Here is a 23,727-nt window from a genome sequence, read left to right as displayed (position 1 = left end):
CCCTTTGATCCTTACCCATAAGCTCTCAACTATTAATTAGATACTTGAATATTGTTGTTAGTTTTTTGAAAGTGTGAAAATAGAGTTACTGATTAGGTCCAGGAAAATACAAAAAGCTAATAAGAAAGCTTCCCAGTAAATGCCTTGGTCTCTGTATTGTAGGAATGGGCTTCTCTTTTGGTTATAATGGGAAATGATTGCTTGAAACATAGCAAAATATCTGTAATAATGAAGTATAATTATAAAAAATACCACATATTTGTTTATACATTACGGTCTTTCTCTTCAGATGGGACAAGTTGATCATGTGTTATACTTTGTAGGAACAGCCATTCACACTTTCACAGTGTGACAGCCTTGCAAATGTCTGTTCCCTAGAAGTGAATGTAATATTCATGATTGTCACTGGAGAAATCAGATCTCTTACAGATCCCTATATTTATCAGTAAAAGAGATACAGCAGTGACAATCTCAGCACAATTTTTCTCATATCATTTAACAGGAGAGGAAAAAGTGAGAGGAGGTAGACTGTAAGACCTAATTCTACATGTACATTCTGACAGTCTCCATGAGCGTGGAGAATTAGCGCAGTTCCACTCCAGTTGTGTACCACTTTACTACTAAGTTTTAAGTGTTATGTAAAATAAGATTTAACTGTTAATCAGCTTTTTCACCTAAGTAGCCATGCATGTAGACTCTCATGGGTTGTTTTTTTTTCATTTTCTTTTTCGTTTGTCAGTGGGAACTATTCAAAGCAATAAATAGGAACATCATGAATGTCTGAGTGTGGGGTCCTGTGATCTGCTGGAGCTTGTTACAGGCCAAGCAATCTGTGTTAACGAATCTTTGAGAGATTCCCCTTCCTTAATTTCCTGTTATTGCTGTTCTGTTCTGTACAGCAGCTGATTTTCTCTCCGGTGAAAGCATTCTGTTAATTGCAAAAAAAACTTTCTCCCAAATGAACACCTTTAGAAACTCCTAAGTGAAAGACAGTTTTTTAAAATGCAGAGATAAGCTTGCCGTGAGAGACTGAAATTGCTCACTAAAGGCATTGGTTAAACCCTAAATAGGGACAGTAACAACTCTGCATATCTGTTGTGTGACAGTTTGTAATAACACAGCTGGAGATATGAGCAGTTTGTCATCCTGTAATGGACAAACAGGTTCTTCGAGGATAGAAATAAATAATTTCCTTAATTTAACAGATCTATTATCTCCATCAGTGTTTCCTTTTATTTCCTTTTATTCAGCAATGTTTGTTTTTTCAGAAATTTAACCTTAAATCAAAAGAATTGAAAAAATGAGCAATCTTTTTGGCAATAAAAATACTGATTTTGAGCTCCACTGCACAAAAGATAATTTTTTCTGTTTACTATTGAAACAGTGGATTTTACAAATTATTAAGGCTTTTACAGAAGTGTTCTTTCTTTGCTGGTTTCAATTATAACAACTGATGGAATTGCAAATCAATACTTGGAAGTTTCAAAGTCTGTATAAGAACAAAATATGAAGACCTTTGTAAGTAAACTGCATAAAGCCCAGCTGACTATGTATAGTAGGGCTGCTGATGGCATATTTGTCTGTATATCTTTGTTTTCAATTCTATAAACTACAGCATTTCAGGGGATACCTTTATTCCTATTATATACTTAGGTGTCTTACATAGGATTCATTGGCAGTAAAAAGAGAGCTATTCCAAAACTGTTTGTTGTCACTTAAAAAACATTTGATCTTTGTCACTTCACTTTCTCTTTTAGTCTCTGATGTAGATATCTGGTACACACGTACCAGCTTCTCAATATCACCAGTAGTCATGCAGAGAGGTTGTCATTATTTTTATTTATATTTTTTCTTTTGTGTGTCCATATTCTGCTGGAAATCAGGAATGTACTGGGGCCTTTTTGAAATTATTTTTAGCTAACAACCATATTCACTTGCAGGTGGTATTTTTAAGGAAATAGTGCTTCACATACATACATGTCTTTGTGGGCTATACATATTTTTTATTTTCCTAAGATTTCTGTGACTRTTAAAATCTTTCCTAAGATTTTTAGAGATTTATTGTATACGGACTAGTTTTCTTTGCATTTTTTCAAAATGTATCTTTAATCTGAAACCAAATCTGAATTCTAACATGTTGCTGTAGTGTTTGAAAAGTCTATGGTTCAAGCTATCAATAGGGATGTTCATCTGATAATGAGTGTTTTAATAGCTTCTTAATTCACTCTTCTATAATTTGGTCTATTTTGAAAGGCATTTTTATGTTAGTATGGTTTAATGTGTCAAAATTGCTCAGATAGACAGATCTGTGTAATTCTGTTGGTATTAATTGGGGGTGGTTATATGGAAACATGCCAACATTCCAGGAGATTAGGCCTTACTATGAAAACATATAGTGCTGTTTACTCTAAGAACTCTGCTGTGAAATGTAAGTTATTTGAAGAAACCAAAAAATATTATGAGCTGCATTTCAATTCACCAGTGCCATTCCTTAAAGCAACCTGTGATATTTGTCCAAAGAGTAGTTATTCCTGCTGGACCCTTTCTTTTGCAAACACACACATATTCTCATAATGTAATATTGCTAAAGACAATGTGGGAGAAGTGTTGTTTTTTAAATAAATTTGAATGTTCTATTAATCATATTTAGTTGCTGCTCAAAGGAGGGTTTTGTCCTTTCAGTAGTTTTAGAAAGAAGCAATTAGGATATTTTGCATCTCTGGACTATTTCAAGTTAAATATTTTAGTAGATTTAATGTAGCTTTAAAAAGCATTTGCTGTTATGTTGCATGGAGGTTAACAAATGAAGAGATGCTAGAGTTGGAATCATTTTTATTAAAATGGTGTCCAGAATGTGGTATGTTTTATCAAGCTTAAAAAAATAAAATTGAAACTTGTTACCACTTTTACTTCATATACTACTTTTACAACAGACACAAATAGACATCATACTTTTAGTGCATTTTATTTTTAGAATACAGACAGTAGTAGAGCTTGGAGGGTGTAGCTTTTGAATAACATTGTATACACAAAGACACTGGAGTAATTTCTTAAAGCACAGAGGCTGTTTTCCTTTACTCAATAGAAATACCTTGGAGGAACAGTGGAGTATTTTCATGTAATGGATAAAATATGAAATGACATTTCCATGGAGGATGAACACCCTGAAGTTATAGTTGGTTTGTAGATATATTTATAGTGTTTCTTTTAGACCTTTCCACTACATTATTTTTGGCTTTTATAGTATCAGGTTATATTAGGTGTCTGTTTACAGCAGAAATATTGTAGATATCATTTCACAGCAGAAATAGATTTTGAAGCAATTTCAAAATTTTGGTTTTTGCCTTTTAGCTCTTTATGTTCCATCAACCTAGTTCTATAATAGTTTGGATGACCAAGGATATGCAATATGTGCATACACATCTCTCTGTGCATTTCCATACTGTGAACTGAAACCATTTAAATTCATGTTGAATACAATCATTTGGTTCACTCATTTGTAAGCTGTGGAAAATCATAAGGGAGTTTAATGAAGGTCCATTAGTTGAAGATTGTGAGAACAGACATGTTGATTTAACTTTGCTACATTTTTATATGCACTCATGTTCTAGCTTTTAGAGCAAAGACTACTGATGTTTTAAAACTAGAAATGTATATCTTTCACTTCCAAGGTAATTTGCAGTACTTTAYAATTAAATTATGTCACATAACACTTTAAATATACTTTAGTCTGAATAGTAAATATGCATGAAATATTTGTAACAGCTTCTCAGTTCTGTTCTTTTTGAAATTCATGATATCACTCTAAAAAGGAAAGTATTTGTTCCATTTCTTTATTTAAACCAATATTTTAATCTGGTGTACAGTTTCCGGTTTCAGGTATTTAGATACTTTTCAGGAATCCTGTTCATCTAGAAAATACGCCAAACCCTTTGTTAGTTTCTCGCTGTTTTGTGCTTCTTTCAGCCAGTCCTTGACTGGAAAGACTTTTCGTTGAAGTCTGAGGAATACTTTAATGGTGCTTTTTTCTTCTATATGTGATGCTGTGCTTTGGTGGTTCTGTATTATTTTTCCTCTTTCTTTCATAAATTTCTCTACAGTGGTAACACTACCCAAGCACCTTCTCCCGTATAGTTCAGTTTTGGCTCCTGACTCTGGTTCACTGGATAATAAACATATGTTGTTCTAGTTGTGGTTCTCAAATTGTTTCAGCTATTTATTCCTGTAAAATCAGCAAATGGCTTCTAAATTCTTACAGCTGTTTTAAAGAAAGGCTGTATAAAGGAGTTTTAATGAGGCTCAACTCAACCCACAGTATAAGATTTTTTTCTTGCTTTCAGTAGCAATGCTAGTTTAACCCCTCATTCCTGCTTCCCCTGCCATCCCTGTCTTATGTCCTCATCCAAGGTCTGTAGAGCTGCCATATATTGAATTGTCATAAAATAAATTAAAAAAGGTTATTTTTAACCTCAGCTAGATCATGGAATCAGGTAGCCATTCAGACCCACAAGCAGTTACATTAGCAAGGTGGAAGCATGGTACAGAGTTACAGTGACTGGCTAGAGGGAGAGCACAAGAGCTTCTTAAATTTGCAGTATGCTGAGTAAAGGCTATGTGGAACTGTACCCTTAAATTTCTTAAAACCTGCTAAACTTTAGTCCTGCACATCCCTTCTGAGGAAGACTTAACTTTAGAGCCTTTCTATTCCTGTCTACTGTGCTTTGATGTCCCAGCTGACAGACTGGAGGCAGAGGTGCCATCAGTGCCTGAGGACTGTGTGCCTGGCAATGTTCTGGTGCGTACTAGTGCTGCTTCTTGTTTATGGGCTCGCTTAATGGTCTACTGATAAGGGACTTAATGGTCTCTTTCCTTTGCCATATGGATTTAATAAGAAAGTGTGTAAAATGGCCAACAGAGCTAGTCATCAAAATCATGACRTTAGAGATCACATTACTTACAGCTCAGTGGTGATACCTTGAAGAGGAGGGGAAAGAAAAAGAATTAGCATAATAAATCCAATCAAAAAGAAAACAAAGAGGAAAAAAGGCTATGCTAATTTTTCTTGAACCTGAATAAAAGAATGACAGTTCTTTTAGCACATTTTAGATATTTGAAGTTGCCTTTTTGTCCTGCCACCTCTTTGACCCATTTGTATTTAGCCAAATTATGTTTAAAAACCTGTTTTTCTGCTTGTTTTCTGGGTATTTCTGCAATCTTGTTTATCCCTAGTTTACCTAAATATAACTCTTTACTAATTTTTAACTTAAAATATTGTAAAGAACATAAATCCAAGGACAAATAAGTTGCATACTGTAAGTAATTAACATTCGAAATTCCTGTTAGCACACTCTGCATTGTTGTATTTTTGTGGAGAGTACAGAGAGAGAACTGCAGGATTTCAGAATTGTGCCTGAAGATCTTGAGTAGCTAATGGAAATCGTGCTTTTATTTACCATCCATGAAACTATGAGAACCCAGTTTGACTTTTCATGTTAGAATGTGCATGACAGTAGGTAAAAACAATTTTATTATATGGACCTTGAGTATGTTTGATTGGAGAAAGTGAGGCAAAATAAAGAACAAATCCAGAAGTTACTTTCTGTGATCTTGTTTTAGAACTGTACTTTAAATATTTTAAATAGCAATAGAAAAAATGAAACACACACTTCAGTAGCATTTACTCTGCTTTTATATACTACATAATATGCAGATATATTCAGGTTTCTCTTCTTTTGCAGTATGTGTGCCACTCATTAATATATAATTTTGCCTCAGAAGAAAAGAGACACCATCTATCTTCATCTAGTAAACCTATTTTGCAAAGGAATTGCTGCCACTTCATTCTACTGTCTTTTTAATATATTTTGCTGTTGCTTGTGTCAAACTTATACTTTTATTTGTTGTGAGCTCTTCATTTGGAGAGAGCACCAGTAAATGGCACTTCCTTATGCTGTTGATGAGTGTCATCTCAGGTCTCATTTTAAATTATCAGGACTTTCTCACAGTAAGAGTCATCTCCAAGTCATAGGTTTTACGCTGACATCTCATTCATAAAAGTGTGTTCGTGAATGGAAACAAGCAGACTGCCTTATATATTGAAACATAGGTTATAAGATGGATAAATACGACTTTAAAAATTTCAAAATAGGAAAAATACTTCCTAAAACTTCAGAAATTATCTGTATAGGTCAGATAAAACACAAATACTGTTACTGTAAAAAATATTTGTGGCAGAATAAACCCAGGTTATTAGTAAATACTTGTTGGTATTCATTAGTTGGGTTTCTGTATTTATTTGCTAATACAAAAATAAATCGAAACTTTCAAATTGTTATTTTGAGTCAAAGTGCCTTTGCAGAGAAATGTCAGCCTTAATTTTGGAATATTCTGTTTGAAGTATTGCATACTCCTTCACTCTGAAGTTACTAACTTGAATCCTTATTTCAGATGTTCCCTCCTAGCTACTATCTACTCTAGCTGTAACATACAGAGAATATACAACTTCTTCGTCTTCTGTACTATGTGAGCTATTGACAGCTATGAGACAGGTGCATGCTCATAACTGACTGGAGTTGTAGACTTCTTTATTGCAAGCTAGTAACTGCAGAACATGTGAATTTCTGTCTGTATTCCCAAACTACAGGAATCTCTCAATTTAGAAACCTGAAATGTTTCATGCAAACATGAATCTAGGGATGCAAGAGAAGCCCTGTGAGGGAACATTATACAGTGATTTTTTAATGGAGTAGGTCCAGTTTCTTTACATTCATAATTCTGCAAGCGATAAATTCTTATTTTTGCTTTTCTTTTTTCCTAAAGGCAGCTTATATCTACTTAGAAATTTTAGTTACTTTTGTGGTTGTTAGCTTTCAACAGTATTTTGTAAAATCCTTAAACAGTATATAACTAAAGCATTAGAGGTGTTCCTTTAACTTCAGTATTTTAAGCCCACAGAACTTTTCATAGACCCCTTGTCTGAGCCAGGATTTATACAATGGTGTGATTTTAGCTTTCGTGAAGCCTTTACAGAATGTATTTTATGTGGAGATCTACATTCAATTTTATTATGATTATTTTGTGTTATGCTAGACTTCTTTAAAATACACACACACACAYGTATATTGCTGATGTATTAGATACTTCATATAAATAGTCCACTGGGTTCTGTTTTACTTTCTGTAAAAAATTCAGAAGATAAAGTGGATTACATTCAAAAAATTTTTGTTTTTATGATTAGAATGCCTGTCTTTATTTTAACATAAAAAGATGTAATCAAGTACAAAAATTGGCCAGTTCTTAGAGACTGAAATAACATCTTATTGCAAGTTGTTTTGCAGTAGCAGTCATCTTAGTATATGAGATAATAGTTTGGAGAAGTTTTAAGTAGATGTCTTTCTGCTGTTGTAGGAATGCAGACATTTCTTTCCACTGATTGTCTGAGCCAGAAAAATCAGAAGTCAGTTTTGATCCAGCCGGTATGTCTCTAAATCATGATTTAGTATTTTAGGAAAGGATAATTTAGTGCTCACCTGTTTGCTAATGATATATGTAGTGTTGTGAATTCTCAAATAACCCTAAGCAGTTCTTTCTTTCAGCCAAATCAAGGAAGTAGACATTGTGCTTTAAAAAAAAAAAAAAGAAAAAAAAGTGCTTCACTAAAGTTGCTCAGATTTTGAAAGATGCCAGCTCAGTAGGTGCATGCATTTCTACTACATATATCTGTTTGAAATAAATATTTTGTAGATCTTCCCCTTTTTTTTCTGAATTTGTGTAGATATAACTAAGAGTAGCATTTGACTTTCATTTTGTAGACTCATTTACATCAGCTTTTGAACTGTGGGTAAGCTATTCTCTTGTAACCATTCAAGGAAGACCCACAAAAAAATTATTATGGGAATGTTTGTGAGGCAGAGCTCACAAATATTTCTGAGGGGAGAATTTCTTATAATTTAGAAATTACAAAAACATTACTGTTAACCATTCAAAAAAGAAAAATGCAGTTGGTTCTGATTGGGAACCTGGGCAACAATTGTCAAAGGTGATTAGCAATTTTGGGGTGCCTCACCTTTTGAGGACCAAAATAGTGATCTCTTAAAAGATACTACTAAACAGAGGAATGGACTGCTCAGTAGTTTCTACAATGTCTGAAGTTAGGCACCCAATATTTGAGAAATTCAGAATCTCTAATCACTTTTAAAATCTTGGTTGGAAAGTTTTATATTCCCCTCCCCCCCCCCCAAAAAAAATATATATATATAGCCTAGTGATGTCCGTTTATTTTCTCTGTGACAGGGCAAAAAAGAGCTTCAGGTCTCCTTGTTCCAGACACTGGTGCTGCTCATGTTTAATGAAGGAGAGGAGTTCAGTTTAGAGGAGATAAAGCAAGCCACTGGGATAGGTTGGTATTGAAAACAGCTGACTACCAAATGCTCTTGACTTCAAATGCCAAACAACTTGTTTCTGCTTTAGAGGATGGAGAGCTGAGAAGAACACTTCAATCTCTGGCTTGTGGCAAAGCCAGAGTACTGACTAAAAGTCCCAAAGGCAAAGATGTGGAAGATGGTGATAAATTCACATGCAATGATGACTTCAGACATAAGCTTTTCAGGATAAAGATCAACCAAATTCAGATGAAAGAAACGGTATAGTCTCTTTAATCTTTTGGTTTCTAGAACCTTGGGTCAAGTCTCTGTTGCCCACTCATTCACAAATATTTTTTCCACTCAGTTGTAATGTGTATATTGGTATCTTTGTAAAGGATACTTTGGATGCTAGCACAGACATAACAGAGAGGGATTTAAATGTGAGTTGCCATACTAACTTAGATTCCAGTGATCCTAGATATCTCTAAATAAAGTTGATTAACAGGAGTTCTAAGTAGTAAATGTTGTTCTGATGCTTGATTGTTATGTGGAGCTTTATGAAATGGTTTGTAAACATAAAAACAAGTTCAAGTGAGTTTTCCCTTAATATCTTGCACAGATGATACCTGCAACAATTGTTAATCTATTAACAGCCATCCAATGTAAAATTTGTGCAAAGATTTTAATCCCTTGCACAACTTTTTTTTTAATGGACAATAGGTCTTCGTACTCATGAAGAATTTACATCAAATATTTGACAATTAAAAAAATCTTAGTGTCTTACACTAAGAACAATTCTTTCTTCAAATAATGAATAAAAACTGATTTGACAGTTCTGTTCTCTTAAAAACTTTTCTAAACGAATCCTCCAGGTAGAGGAACAGGCAAGCACTACAGAGAGAGTATTCCAGGACCGGCAATACCAGATTGACGCCGCAATTGTGCGAATCATGAAGATGCGCAAGACACTGAGTCATAACTTGCTTGTGTCAGAGGTTTACAACCAGCTTAAATTCCCAGTAAAGGTGGAGTATTGATTTTTCTTGTTCTAAAAATGTAATGCTCCTTTTTAAGGTTCCCTTGCCTGTCCCCAGTTAAACAGTGATTCTATCTGTAACCTGAATCTTGTTACTATTAGGAAGGGCAAATATTCTCTTTGAGGAATTTTTAAAGTGTTAGTTGCATTAATTTATCTGAATGTTATCTCAGGCTTTTAGTATGTTCATAAAACCTATTACCAAATGTTTTTCAGAATTGGACATCTGTTGTTAGTAGTAGCCATGAAGCTAACCCTCTTTTGTTTGCATGTCATCTTAAACTGTTCTTGCATTTCATAAGTGCTCTGGCAATGCATTCTTGCGGGGGAGGTGGAAATACTTCAGATAAGTCATGCAGAAGTGTTTTTGATTCTAACTGCTTGGTTGACACTTTATAAATGAGCAAACAATAAATGTACAGTAGTTTTTTGGACCAACTATATTAGTTAATATGGGGAATGAAAATCAGATATTGGTGAATGTCTCAAAGCTAATGCAGCCCACRCTTGTGATATAAATAGCTTGATTATGTGTATAATTGGAAGTAGATTTTCAAATAGACAGTGATGCATGCACCTGTTTGAGTTCAAATATACAGTGCTTTCTATCAATGGAAATAAAAAATAAAAGGTATTGCCATTTTATTCTATTTTATTACCACATAAAATTCCTGCAGGCCTGTAAGTACTGCATAAGCTGCAGTTGGGCATTGTAGGGTTGTAACAGGTAATTTAAATACTTTTTCTCACTCTTTAACATGAGGCATCTTTAATAAAGTTCTTCACTCAACAAAATCATAGGGCACCCAAGCTATTGCAAAATGTACTTGCATCAAGATAAAGTTTTACTGGATGAAAGTCAAATAGAAATACTTTGGCATGTAACATATGAATTCTAGTTTTCAAAGTAGCATTCAATTTGAAAGGGAGCAAATATTTTTCACTGCTGTAAAAGGATTATGGTAGCTGCAGGTGACAAGCTAATTTTGTAGCTTTCTCTTCAGTCAATTACACATAGTATTTAAATTGTGATGCCTGTTTCCTCAGTCATCTTGAATAATGTGGATGTTTGGGTTGTATGGAAAGAAAGAATTGAGGACTATTGAAAGCAAAATACTAATACTGAAAATCTGCTTTATTTTACAGCCTGCTGACCTTAAGAAGAGAATAGAATCCTTAATTGACAGGGACTACATGGAAAGAGATAAAGAGAACCCAAATCAATACAACTATATTGCATAAACATATGTTGGCCTTTGTTTTACTGCACACTTGGTGTCATACGCAATTGCCAGTGGATAAACTAGCCTGTTGATCCCATTAATTGACTTTTTATACTACCAATGACTGAATGAAAGCAGTGTAATGGAAAAGTATAGTAGAGTGGACTTCTTTCAGTGGTTAACATGCCCATTTAAAGAGTACTATTTACATTTTAAGAAGAATGCTGTTGAACTCTTTGCATGTTATTTAGTAAGATGTGCAGAAGGCTGCAAGAAAGTACCTGGTCTTCGTGATTCCATTTGTCTCTGGGTCTGAAGAGAAGTCCCTTGATATATGACAGATGTCTTTCACACCTTTAAACAGAAACAGGTTAATTAATATAAGAAAATAGCCTTTAAAATGCTTAAACTGCATGCAAACTTTTAATTTACTGTACAGAATGCATTTCAGTTAGCAACATACCATTGGTTTGGTTGATACCCACACTTGGATTTTTCCCTTGAGGGAGGGAAAATGGGGAATAAGCTAAGCTATGCTTATGATCTAGTGGAATATATTCTTGGTCACAACTAAGACAAAATGGTACCAATATAAAATTATGTATAAAGTTTGCAGTGTGGGCATATATATTATATATACAAACACCATTCTTAAATAACTGCTACAACAAAACAGGTTCAGATTTATATTTATATGGCTTGCCTATAAAACTTAGTGTTCACCTTTGGGAATTTTAAGCATAAAACAGCCATAATGGAAAAAGTGACATTTTTTTTTACTAGTCATGGGTAGGAGGCCTTCACCTCTTGGCAGCAATACTCTACAAAAGAGAATCTATTTAAAGATATTTATGAAAAGCCACACTGTTCTTTTGGTAAAGCTATAAGAACAAAAATTGCAAATGGATTTTAATACTTGTTTTGCTTTGCAACATTCTAAACTTGAACTAACCTCAAGGTTTAGACAGGGCAGCTCTTAATAAGACTGCCCTGCTTTGGATTGCTTTAACTTAAAGCTTTAAGAACTTGGCCCTAGATGTGGCAGGCCTCCTAGAACCCAGAAGCCTACCTCTCATACAGAAAGATAGTTAAGTATTGCTACAAGGCATCTAGAAGCTATTTCCTTAGATGACCAGAGAGCATTCTTTGCATCTTTATAAAACATGGGAGAATAAGTCACTTGAATGTAGAGCTTTGTTTCAGTAGAATGGATTTTTATTGCTATAGTAGTATATGCCAGGAATATATGGGGAGGGGGAAGAAAAAGTGTCAGCAGAAAATGTAACTCCTCCACATAACAGTTCTTCCTTACCCAGCCAAGCTTTAGACCTACCATCAGCTGTGTTGCAGAGCACAATGAAAACCTCATCCGCTTTCAGGCACTGATAGTCCTGGGGAATACCAGATATTTCTTGAAAGCAAGATGTTGCTTTTGTTTAAAGGCAGTGTAACTTAACTCCTTACAATCTATAACTTTTATCACTGTGATCCCATATTCAGGGGTGTGTGTGTGTGAGAGGGGGAGAGTGTGCCTGTGTGTGTGTGTATATTTATATATATATATATATATATAGTATCTGACACATCCCATCCTTACTGCTTTTTTGATCCACTGTTTAATTCCATATTTTCTCCAGCTGTGTTTTTTCTCAAGCTCTTCTACGTACAATCCTCAGTTGACAGATGAAGCATATGTTTTCTTCCTTCTAAATTAATTTTTGCCATCCTCTACTAACTGTCATACAGCTCGTGATACGATCTGCAGAAAATCTACCTATCCCTTGACACTATTGCAGCATAATCACTGGTAGACATCCAGGACCACCCTTGCCTCTCTAAGAAAAATGCTAAGAATAGAATTTTGGTAAGAAACTTGGACACTGCTCCTGCAAACAGAGGCAGATCTTTAAGGATTAGTTCAAATAGAGATCCACTGGGGAGGAAAGAATGCCTGAAAAAAAGCCTTCTGTATTTTGCAGTCAATGTTCCTTTTTCTTGTATGTGTTTTGTATCTTTAGCCAATAAAAGATTACTTTTTAAAAGTTGCTTTGGAGAAGGAGCATAAAACTTAACTCTTTAGGAGGCAGAAGATGATGAAAATCAATACTGAACTTGTTCCATTCAGTCTGTTACAGCAAATAATTCAAACACTACCATGTATTTAAAAAATAAAAAATAACAATTTTTAAAAAGTAAAAGTAAAGTTTAAAAAAAGCAAAAGTAAAATCCTCCCTCATTAGACAAGTGTATTGCATTCAGTCAAACCAACCAGAAAGGTCTGAAGGCTTATTTAATTTTTATCACATCTATTTCAGTAATTTAAGTGCAGAAACTATAATATAGAAGATCTCCTCAGACTTCAAGATCTGAGGTAGACCCTAAGCATTTTGGTGGCAATCTAGTTAAAGCAACCCAAAGAATGGACTTTGAGAATANNNNAAGAAGGCCTTTTCTTCTTGTATCTTCATGGCTTTTCCCCAAGAACTTGTTCATCTCTTCTGCTAAGGTCTTGCTTGTTCCTGGTTAATGACAAAGCTGCAGCCAAGATTATTGTCCAGCCGTACAACTCTGCAACTCTTTGCTGGGATCATGTGCCTGCCTATTGAGCCATATATATCTATATGAAAAAATAAATAAAAGTGGGCTTGGACCACAACTCATCTGGCTATAACACAGCTTGTCTGTTTGGCCACACATTTTTAATCTTGACTCTTGCATGCAGTTTATAGCACCTTGTTCATAAGAAATTGCAGTTTATTCTTAGAAATATATATTTTAGGTTTTTTAATCTTTATACCCATAAATGGACTATTTTTTTGTCTTGGCTGGTTTAAAAAGTGACCATTTTGTTTAAATGCTGTAATTGCAAATGTGTTGTAAACATTGTTTTGTTCTATAGTTTACACAAAGGTGCCAAAGTAAATAGTTAATAATAAAAAAAAAAAAAGCAAATTGTTAAGTTGCTTTAGCTGTGGTTCATATTTTGGTCTCTGCTCATTTTTCTTCAGTTAGTCTTGTTTTTTCCTAAACATATCATTTGCCCTAATGCTTTCTTAAAAAATGCATCTGAAGAAATGTTCAAATACCACTTTGTTTTTAGTGATTTCGTATAGTAGGAAGAATATTTTCTTTGAAAAGTTACACTAAAATTGTAAGAGTACAGCAGCATTCAAAAATGTAATATACTTTTTGTATAAGAATCCTTCAGAGTATGTCTGGAGTTGGGGGGGGGGGAGGGAACCAACCCTGTTACTTTTCAGAAGCCTCTTCACTCGGCTACCAGAATATAAAATTGTGCTTTTTCACTGCATCAAAAAGTTATAGTTTATGCAGACTTGCAAACAGGGCATGTGTCACCATTGCATCCTTTGATGCAAAAAGCAAAACCTTTTTAATGTTTCATAACAAGTCTGACATGGGTACAGAGAGTCTTTCTTAAGTTGGTAAATAATGTAAATACATGTCCTTTCAAAGAGTGAGTCTGTTATCTAGGTATTTTGTGTCATTTAATAAATATTAAACAGTTTTGTGTTGATAAACTCGTGTGTAAAATGCCTTCTTACTCARACTTCTGTATGTTGGGCTTACTAATGTTTGTGGCTTCCTTAAAATCTTTAGTTTGTGCTTTCATAGCAAAATACCTGTTTGCTACTTAAATATAATAATAAGTAGTTCCTTTTTCATTCAGTCATTAAAATCCCTTGAGTTTTCTAAGCGGCTTCCATTCCTGAATCATTTTTTTACTAAGTTTTATAGAAGGTGATTGGAGGGGAAGGAAATGAGCTTCCAGAGGGATTGATTCCAACCTTGCAAACTTTGAGGATTAGAACATGCAGAAATGCTAGAAATCTTATAAAAATACCAAACCTGGTGGTTTATTGCTGTTACAGGAGGGTACTTGCCTGGTATGTGAGTGGCCTGAACAGGAGACAGCATTCCTGGGTGTTTGCCAGTACATCTAGTAACTTTGTAATGATTCTGTTACAATCATTAAAGTGCAAAGGACAGGGTTCATCAAGTAACTTGCTTCTGTTATTGATGATGGCTCTAGATTGGGCCATCTTCGTATTTTCCTTCAGCCATTTGGAACCATTGGACTAAATCTGAGTGGAATTTGTCAGGAATATCTTCAGCCCATCCTCTCTCCCTTAGTGCAGCTCCTGCCCGGAGTGGGAGTGCTGAGGACTGGCAGTGGAGGTGTGAGGGGGAGTGTGTCTTGGTTTTGCTTTCCGAGTACTCAGGAGAGATGGTCTGGAAAGACTGATAGCTGTAGCAAAGCAAGTGCTGATCCTTCCTAATGATCTCTACTGAAGACTTGCACGTGCTGCAGGCAGGCTGACCTTGCACAACACTGCTATAATCATAAAATGTTCCTTGTGCATGGTGTTTTGAAACAGGTCCAATGAATGTCTTCCACTAATATTGTTGCCTGGATGGTTTTTTTCCATGTTACAGCTTGGAGACATCTAAATGCACAAGATGTTTTCTTCACTAACAATTTTTACTTAAAGAGAATATTCCCTTTCCTACTTCCTACATTCTTTGAAATCCTACAGAATTTTGTTGAAAAAAAAAAAAATCCTACAGGAACAGATATTTGGAGATAGAAAATCTATCGATCTACTCTATTTCTCTGGGAAAGTGTCACAGAGCAGTAAATACTTATTTCTGTTACCTTATGAAGTACTGTATGCCTTACAATACTTCATCCTGATTCTGAGAGAAAGATGGTAGCTTTTTTTTTTTTTCCTAGAGGCAAGGGCTTGAGGCTATATTGTGATATTTTCAAACAACACTTTAAAATTTACTTTAGGGCTGAGAAAGATAGTAGACTTGGTGCAGAGGGTATTTGTGTAAAATAAAGAGTTAACTGGGAAGAGAAGCAACAGATGTTAATCTACCTAAAATGGTCAGAGCAGTTTCAATGTCTTTCAGAACTATCTTTTACTGCTTAAGGGAAATAAGCATTAGGATGTATGGTAAAGAAGAAGTAACTTCCAAAGTTAACTTTCCAAAACTGGGTGAAGAATTGCAACATCATAAATAGAGCCCTTTTCTTAAGCCTAGGAAAAATAGTTCATATCCAGGAAATATGAAACTTTTATTGATGGTTGTTCTTTAGCTTAATCCTTAAATCAGTCAGTTGTTTGTCAGCTTGAAATACTTCTGTTTTACTTGAATGAAAACAGGTATGTCATTCTTAATTTGCTTTTACTACCAAATTTGGTCTTTTTTAAAAAGTGAAAATCTAGAGGTTCTGCTCCATTTAATGACATTTTCAGTAATAAGGAAGTTGCAGTAGCTGCTGTTCCAGTAAGTCTAACACTGAGATGTTCCATGTATTTGAGGTATGCGCAGGAGCATCAGGATCTTTGATAATGTACAGGCCATTGCAGAGCTTGAAGGATGCAATGTTTCTTTACAAAGCTTAGTCACTATGACTTTGCAATTAAGGAGGGGATAGTATGCAAGGACAGTGTTTCTAAGGCTATATGGGCTGGATTCTTTCTTTCTTTTTTTTTTTTTTTGGAATGGTAAATAGTTCTAATACAGCATGAAATATCAGTGCTGGATTATTAGTAAGATGTTCGCTTAATTAATATGCAGCTTTTTTCCCCTCCACACCAAACTTCATATGAAATTTTTATCACAATAATGTATGTTCTGTTTACCCTTATGTAGTCTCTACAGAAGCTGAGAATACCTGAGAATAAACATTTTGCTGTAACAGTCAAAAACAGATCATTTGTTTTAAAAACAGTCCTTTCACTATAGAAAGAAAATCTTTCAGTTGGTAATAGTTTGAGGCTCAAAGCAAGACTGCTCCACTAATTTTCCCTAAAGGCCAAGCAAGACACTGTGTCAGACCAAGTTCTATCAGATGCTGTGTTGGGAAGGAGGTCCAGCTTTCAGGCTGGAGCTGGGAACAAAGATTACAAACTGCAGCCTCTCCAGAGGGAGCTGAAACCTTGTCAGGGTGCATGTAAAGCTTGCTTGCAGCCTGCGTGGAGGGAAGAGGCCAGGCCTGCTCCACTAGAGAGCTGGCTCTGCACCTGAACAGTTGTAATTCTGCTCCCTCACATGAAACTTGCAATGTTCTGTATCTCCCTTGACTCAATTTCTTCCTCTTTATCCCTGCAGTGGCTGCTGCTGCTTCAAATCCTAGCTCCAAAAGCATGGAGCAGATACTCAAGCTGATGCTGTGCAAGGTCACCTCAAATCGGATGGAGATTATCCCCTAGAAAAGTTTTGTTAACCAGGACAATGTAGTGACCAGGCATTAAGCTAGGGTCTGCAGGGCCTGGTTTCCTAGTACTGTCAGAGACTTCAGGTGACTGCAGGCTAATTACATACATCATCTGCCTTAATTTGCTATCTGTAAAAGGGAAATAACATTATTCTCGGTTACAAGAGATGCTGTAATGCTAGAATCCTGCTGTAAGATACCCAGGTAAGAAAATGAAAATGACTGTATAGCATATATTTTCCCTTACAATCTCTGTAATTTATATACAACTTCCTGCTGAAGTTTGAAACTTCCTGCTGAAATTTCTCAGAAAAACTTACAGTCAACACATCTTTGTAAGAATTGGATGCATGACATGTCTAGTGTACAAAGCTACTCATTTTCAGAAAATAATTCCTGCTCAGAAGCTGACAGATGTATCTCCAGAAAGTTGACAGACAATATATGTAGAGAAAAATACAAAACTGAATACTGGCATTTTTCCGCTTTGCTGTTACAAGTGCAAAGAATATATTGATTTTTTTTTCACATTGAACCAAACTACTTCTAGAAGTTTGGCCTAATTCACAATATGCACAGAAGTCTCATCTGCTATCTCTTGTTAATCCACCTGCCTGACTACTGATTACTCTAGTACACGTAATATCCAGCAAAGGCTGGAAATGCTTCTGAACATTACAKTGTATCACAAAACCAATGGCAACACCATCACCGGGTGTCCCATAGCATTACAGATGCCAGCAGTGGGATAGCAAAGGAGCAGTCGCTGTACCAGTGCTATGTTAAAGCCCAGCTAAACCTCACTTTCACCTGCCAAGGAAACCAGCATATGATTAAATCAGGCTGCATTTATACAAGCATGTTTTTATAATATGCTTGTGACAAAATACTGCCTCTTGTACCTCCACTCCTTCCTGCTAATCTGGGAAAATGTTTTTCCAGCTGTGTCAGTACACTAGATTTCAGAGTGCTTCTGCAGGAAGTTTTGCAGCTGCCTCTGCTGCAACCTGATCTCTGATCCCTTCACCTCACAACAAAGGTTTCTTTTTCTGGCCTTCCACGTGACTGCCCGAGTCTTGACTCAGCAGTTTCCTGCAGCAGCAGCAGCAGCAGCAGCAGCAGCAGCAGCAGCAGCAGCAGCAGCAGCAGCATTTAATGGTTTGGTTTCCTACCACCACCTCCTCCAGAAACCGACAACTCAGAAACACTGCCATCTGCTTGAAACAATAATGAACCACAGTTTTCACACATTGTAGACAGTAAGCAATTTTTTTAGAGCTACCACAACAGAGCTGTGAAGAGTCATCCCTTTTCTAACATTGAGCAGACTAACATTTTCGTATGCAGCCGAAACACGTCAAATGTCATACCGTGCTGGACAAAGCATGCTCTTCATTAAGGTGTCCAGACCACAGCAAATTCCTATTCCACTGCACAGCACAAGTAACAAGTAACTACAAACTGGGGCTACATGAAAAGGAAAACTTCAATAGCTGTAACTCTTGCAGTTGTTGCCACAGTTTCCAGAGGGCCCCTGTGGTTCATCCACCTCTGCCAAGCGAATCTAGGACCCCTCCTGCCATCATTAACCCCATCCTCTTTCCATCAGCCTTGGAATATGGTGCCAAATCCTTCCTCCACCTCCTAGAAAGGTTCTGCCATAATCTGGTCTGTGAAAAAATGTACCACAGAATAACATGTTGCTTAAACAGACATCTAAAATAGTGAATAAAAAACGTCAGAATAAATTAGTAATTACTACATGCTCTAGATATTATCTCTTTTTCTTCATTTCACAACCTGTACTCTCCAGCACCAGAGATCAGAAACGTTAAGTTATTCAGTGCTTTGTTAAACATTACTGAACACTTTGCTCTGATCACATACATCTCTTGATCTTCTCAAGTCTCAGGATTAAGAAAAATCTGGATACAGACATAATATCCAGCCAGCTGAAACTACTAAGGGATTCAGCAGGGGATGAAGCATATGTTGGACATCAAGAATATGATGTGAATGAAAGTCATAGAACAACCTATACATCTGAAATTAGGCATGAATTTATATTCCTTGCTGAACTGTAGCTTAAAAAAGTAGTCACAAAGGTATTGTGTGTGTATCAGTCCTCAGTACATGTCAATACATTGTTGAAACTCCCGACATCAAGCTAAGTATACCACGCAGCAAAAATGTAATGTGATACAGTGACATTACAGTCCTCATGTTCAAATCCAGCAGTAACTGCAAGGAATGTCTTAGAAAAACAGGATCAGCCTTGCCATCCATCAGTGGCTCCCATAATTATGCCAAATGAAAAATCATTTCTCCCTAGTAGGCAAAAGGCTAAGGCATTTTTCTGCATCATACTAGCAATCATTTGCGCTTCTGTCATCAAAGGAAAACAGCTGATCTTGAGAGTCTGATCTTATGTTACAGAAGTCCCACTCCCACATAAATGCTGCCATCTTTAAGACCACAACATCAACAAGGAAATTACTCCTGATAAATAAGATGCTATGGATATTTGTTAGAGATTGAATCTTACAAGTACTGAATATATTTGCTTTTCATGGAATTTAAGAGGAATCAGACAACATCTGATCACAGCCAGTACAATTCTTTCTAAGGAAAGCTGGAGGATCTGTTAAACAAGGGAGAGGAACACAGATTTATTTTGTTCCTTTCAGAGCTATGAAGAGAAGACAGGCTTTGGAAGCTGCCCAAAAATTGGCCTTGTAGGGAGAATACTGCCAAAACCAAACTTCTGTCAGTAGGCCAGGCAAGAGGAGAGCATTACTGCGCTAACGCAGGAGCACATTCTTTTTAAGAATCACAAACATATCTTTCATGGATAATCACCACATTCAGAGAGTTGAAGTGTATGGACAAACTTCATCCCTTACTTGAATGAAAGGTGCTTGCACCCACTTACTCCAGGTACAGTTTCATCCTTTGGAGTCTCTCCAAGGACCCTTCACGCAAGGACAGAAATGTAGAGAGATTCCTTTCATGGCTGCCTCCTCACTTCCCACGTTGTAGCTAGGGACAGTTTTCACGTACGCACACCACAGAAACACCAGTCTTTCTTGTTATATTCTGTGACAATAAAAATAAAACAGAGACTTAGCTTATGGTCCCTGTCTTCATACAACTTCATCTTTGTATTAGTTACTCTTACAGCCAATTTGGCACTGACTTAACTGGAAGCAAGATTAGGTCTATACATTGTTTTTCCGTAGCTCAACGAGAAAAACTGTCCTCGCCTTCTTTTTGATTGAAACTGCAAACAAGAAGTAAAACTCTGAATAAAAAGTGCATATGCTACAATCATGGTAAAAAGACGTAATACCACAAAATGCTTGTGGAATGCAATTATATGGCAGGGAGTGGAGATAAGAGGAGGACAAAGCAACCAGGTAGGGAAAGAAAAAAAGAATAACCTGTGTTCTGATATCAACAATATTTCTGGTGCAAAATAATATATTTTACATCATGCTAAATTATATAAACTCTAACAGCCTTTTAATCCCACACCAGTTGCTAATCTCACTCTGTGTTATTTATCAGGAACAGATTTGCTTGTTACTATATCTACCATTTGATTTCATTTCACACCTCACTATACTTGCACAATGGAAACAAGTAATCAGTCTTCCTTTTACTTCTGTAGAATGTCTAGTCATTTTACAGTCTATTTCTAATGTACAGGCAAGAGATCAGGGAGATATTCAGTACACCAGTGTTTATAAATTAAGCTTATGTCCTGAAGTAAATGTTCCAGCTGACACAAAACATGACATTCCCACTCACAAACAGCCTAGAACATACCACCCATTTTCTCCTGCTCCCATTAGTTAAAACCTAATTCTACGTCTCTATCCTAATATTTAGATCCATTTAATGGAGATCCTGCCTGAGTAATCACTCTTCAAGAACAAGACCTCTCATGACCACGTTCCATTTCACTGAAACAATGAAGTATGAGAACATGTAAAAGCATGGGAGATAGGGCTCTCCCTAGCCTTTCACCTGCCCCATTCTTTGCCCTAGAGCTGAAAGCCCAGACTTGCTACTTTCAGGGTTAGTGCTTTCATCTATGCCACTAGCTATGCCATTTCATCTACACTAGAAGCTCCCCCCACAGCCTACAACAAATGATGGCTCAAGTATTAAATATAAAATTTAATTTTTCATATAAGTTTTCTGTAAATTAAGCCCAAAGGTTGAATAAAAAAGTGATTATTTCTAAGTATTTTGAAATTGCATGAATTTTTATATTCATGTGCAATGACAGGTGCCTGTACAGATATGTATGTACATGACAGGTTGGTTCTAGAAGCAGTTATCAAGTACAAAAAGAAATGCAAAGAATTAGTGAATGTGTCTGACCACACAAGACTTGTGGGTGGAACTCCCATTTGTTTAATTCACTGGTTTCAGTGGTGTTTCAGTCTAGCCAGATTTTGTTTTGTGATGTTCTTTGGAAAAGTACAGTATCACAAGTATATAACTGAGAATATTTAACTATTATTTTATCATAAATTGCATTAATTCAAGTTTCTCAAGACTTTATGATCACCTTCCTGTCTACACCATCTCTGCACCTTCTTAATACTCTCACTGTCTCACTATATCAGGTTGAAGTATTTTATTGTCCTCTTCAGGAGCTTTCCTTCTCTTCCCGCATCACTGGGAATGTCTCTTAGTTCCTGGTTAGTCAAATACTATTTGCCATTTTCCTAGAGAAACAGACATATCTTATTCCAGTAGGGCCCTTCCTTACTGAATCTAGAGCTCCTGTTTCCTCAGGCAGCTGGGAATCCTCCTGCCATTCTCCTTGCTGTCTCCCAGTCTCAGTCTCTTCTTTCCCATCTCTTAATGATGGCTTCTGTGCCAAGACAACCTTTGTTTCTGATCAATACCCTCCAGCCTTCAATTCAACTTTCTGCTGATTTTATCCCTCCATCCAGTCTCAGATTCACCAGGTTTCTTATCCACTCTTGTCTTCTTTCCCTACCCTTTCCCATCTACCCTACTGTGTCTTTTCTGTTGCACTTGCATCTGGCAGCTTCTTTCTCTTGCCTTCTTTCTGGCTAGCGTCTTGCACTTAGGCATCAGTGAAAATGCAGCAAAGCATCCCAGTTCCTGCTGCTAATGCCAAACTCCACCCTGCTTAACAGAAGCAATTACTGGAAAGATTTCTAGCCAGTCATTTAGTAGGCATGGTACATGTGAATTCTGCTCACACATAAGAGCTTGAGAAAGGGCAGAGAATGGGCCTCCTTCTGCGAAGATGGGGTATAATCTCTGATTAGCCCTGGCTAATGTGGGATAATGGATAACAAAATCACAGCAATTAGAGCCTGCAGGGACATTGGGAGACCATCTAAGTCCACCCCTGCCCTAAAGCAGAATCATTTCCTGAGGGAACTTTGTCTAACCTGTTTTTAAAAAACCCACGATCTTGCATGAGAATCTAGTGCAATGCTCTACTAGTCCTTCCCCACTATCTAACTTGAATATTCATTGTCATTTTAGCCCACTTCTCTCCCCTCTCATTTATTGTAAACATGGAAAATAGTTTATTCCTTCCTTTTTTTGCAGTGGAAGTCTCTGTATTAAAAGTATCTTTACTTAGTGTATCTTTTCTCAGCTTTATCTTCTTAACCTAAAATGAGCCCAGTTAGCTTTAGAATGGCTGTATGGGGTCAAAGCAAATGCCTGGCAACCTGTTTCTGCAGTAGCCAATAATGGACATGCAGGGAGGAATGTAAGAAGAGAGTAAATATATAGTGCTACTTCCTTGTTACACAAACTCAGCTTTGAACAATGTGCTAGTCAGGGGCTGAGCCAGGGATGGTATTTCTGTTTAAAATGTCTTTCAAGCTTTCCTCTTATAACATGTTTCTTCGTCCATAATTCTTGCTGGATTTTCTCTTGTTCAACCATGGTGAAAGATAAAGAAATCTTAGAGGAATTTAGCCACTAAAATCTTCAAAGCCACCCCTGAGCGTGTTCAAACCAGAAATTTTCAACCCTGTGAAGCCTGCGAGTGGACTACCAGAGGAAGAGGAAACCACGCGCCTCTGGCTCGAAGGGCCCCTCCTTGCCAAGTGCCTGTTGCACAACGCAGAAATGCTGGAGTTCACCAAAGGAAAGAAAGGTCAGCAGAATTTTTTTTAGTAGATGCAAAACATGTTTTCCCTCAGCCTTATTGTTGGAAAGGGTTCAAATATGAGAAGAAGGCGAGAAGGAGAGAAAAGATGGAGAGAAAGAAGAAAGGGGGGGAGAGAAAAAAGAAAAAAAGAAAAAATTTGGCCAGGAGCAGGCCTTTTTTCATGGAAAACCCGAGCCCAAGCAGACACAAATTAAATAGCAGAGTTATACGAAGCGGAAATAGGGTCTTACAGTGGGGCCCGCCGGGCACCTCGCTGCCAGCCCCGCGTGTGGCAGGAAAATGTCCCCCGCCGCCCCCAGCCCCTGAGGCGAGACCCGGCCCCGCTGCTCCCCAGCCCGCCCGAGGCGGCGCGGCGGGCGCCCTGTCCGCGAGCCGTCGAATCGAGCCCGACGGACGCGGCGCGGCGATTGGCGGAGCGCGGACGGCACCGCCCCTCCCCTCACATGACCGACGGCGACGCTTTTGCTGCGCCCGCCCGCTTCCCCTCCGCTCGCCCCTCGCCGCCTCACGGAGCCCCTTCGCCTGCCGCTGGGAACATGGAGCCGCGCTGGTCGCCGCGGGGGCCGCTCCGCCTGCCGCGCTGCTCCACCTGCCTCCTCCTGCTGCTCGGCACCGCCGGTGAGGGGGCGCGCCGAGGCCTGCGGGCGCCTGCGGGCGGGCGCGGCTGAGGGGGCGGCGGG

At 37.3% G+C, this 23,727-nt stretch overlaps 2 protein-coding genes and 1 long non-coding RNA gene across 8 annotated transcripts in view; 2 read left to right on the top strand and 1 right to left on the bottom strand.

The window, feature by feature from the left end:
- Positions 1 to 8,290: 8,290 nt before the first annotated feature.
- Positions 8,291 to 12,459, top strand: LOC112963729 (cullin-4B-like). The gene is made up of 4 exons (XM_026061061.1): positions 8,291 to 8,398; positions 8,470 to 8,642; positions 9,236 to 9,388; positions 10,546 to 12,459. Exons 1-4 carry the CDS (start codon positions 8,341 to 8,343, stop codon positions 10,639 to 10,641), a joined length of 480 nt encoding a protein of 159 aa, XP_025916846.1. The 5' UTR covers positions 8,291 to 8,340; the 3' UTR covers positions 10,642 to 12,459.
- A 2,641-nt stretch (positions 12,460 to 15,100) lies between these two features.
- On the bottom strand, positions 15,101 to 23,378 carry LOC112963730. Of its 2 annotated transcripts, none has more exons than XR_003252702.1 (3): positions 23,278 to 23,378; positions 19,773 to 19,965; positions 15,101 to 18,539 (listed from the first exon to the last, which is right to left on the bottom strand). It is a non-coding gene; the product is annotated as an uncharacterized LOC112963730 (long non-coding RNA). The 2 variants fall into 2 exon arrangements; XR_003252701.1 differs by having other exon boundaries at positions 19,802 to 19,965.
- The window catches only part of LAMP2 (lysosomal associated membrane protein 2), a 17,406-nt gene continuing 16,668 nt past the window's right edge, over positions 22,990 to 23,727 (top strand). For 3 of the 5 annotated variants that reach the window (XM_026061056.1, XM_026061059.1, XM_026061060.1), the window contains exon 1: positions 23,491 to 23,665. In XM_026061056.1, coding sequence (XP_025916841.1) covers positions 23,491 to 23,665 — 175 coding nt within the window. Of the gene's footprint in view, positions 23,033 to 23,490; positions 23,666 to 23,727 lie in introns of those variants that run through there. The other 2 variants (XM_026061058.1, XM_026061057.1) reach the window with 2 other exon arrangements.

The sequence above is a fragment of the Apteryx rowi genome, unplaced genomic scaffold (assembly GCF_003343035.1).
Source record: "Apteryx rowi isolate R43461 unplaced genomic scaffold, aptRow1 scaffold_174, whole genome shotgun sequence".
Classification (NCBI taxonomy): domain Eukaryota; kingdom Metazoa; phylum Chordata; class Aves; order Apterygiformes; family Apterygidae; genus Apteryx; species Apteryx rowi.
This window is presented reverse-complemented; position numbering and strand designations above follow the sequence as displayed.

Excerpts from the sequence above, each read along its gene's own strand:
- LOC112963729 (XM_026061061.1), top strand. The coding sequence starts at position 8,341 with ATGTTTAATGAAGGAGAGGAGTTCAGTTTAGAGGAGATAAAGCAAGCC. Across the intron at positions 8,643-9,235 it reads AAATTCAGATGAAAGAAACG|GTAGAGGAACAGGCAAGCAC; the intron begins GTATAGTCTCTT and ends CGAATCCTCCAG. Across the intron at positions 9,389-10,545 it reads AGCTTAAATTCCCAGTAAAG|CCTGCTGACCTTAAGAAGAG; the intron begins GTGGAGTATTGA and ends TTTATTTTACAG.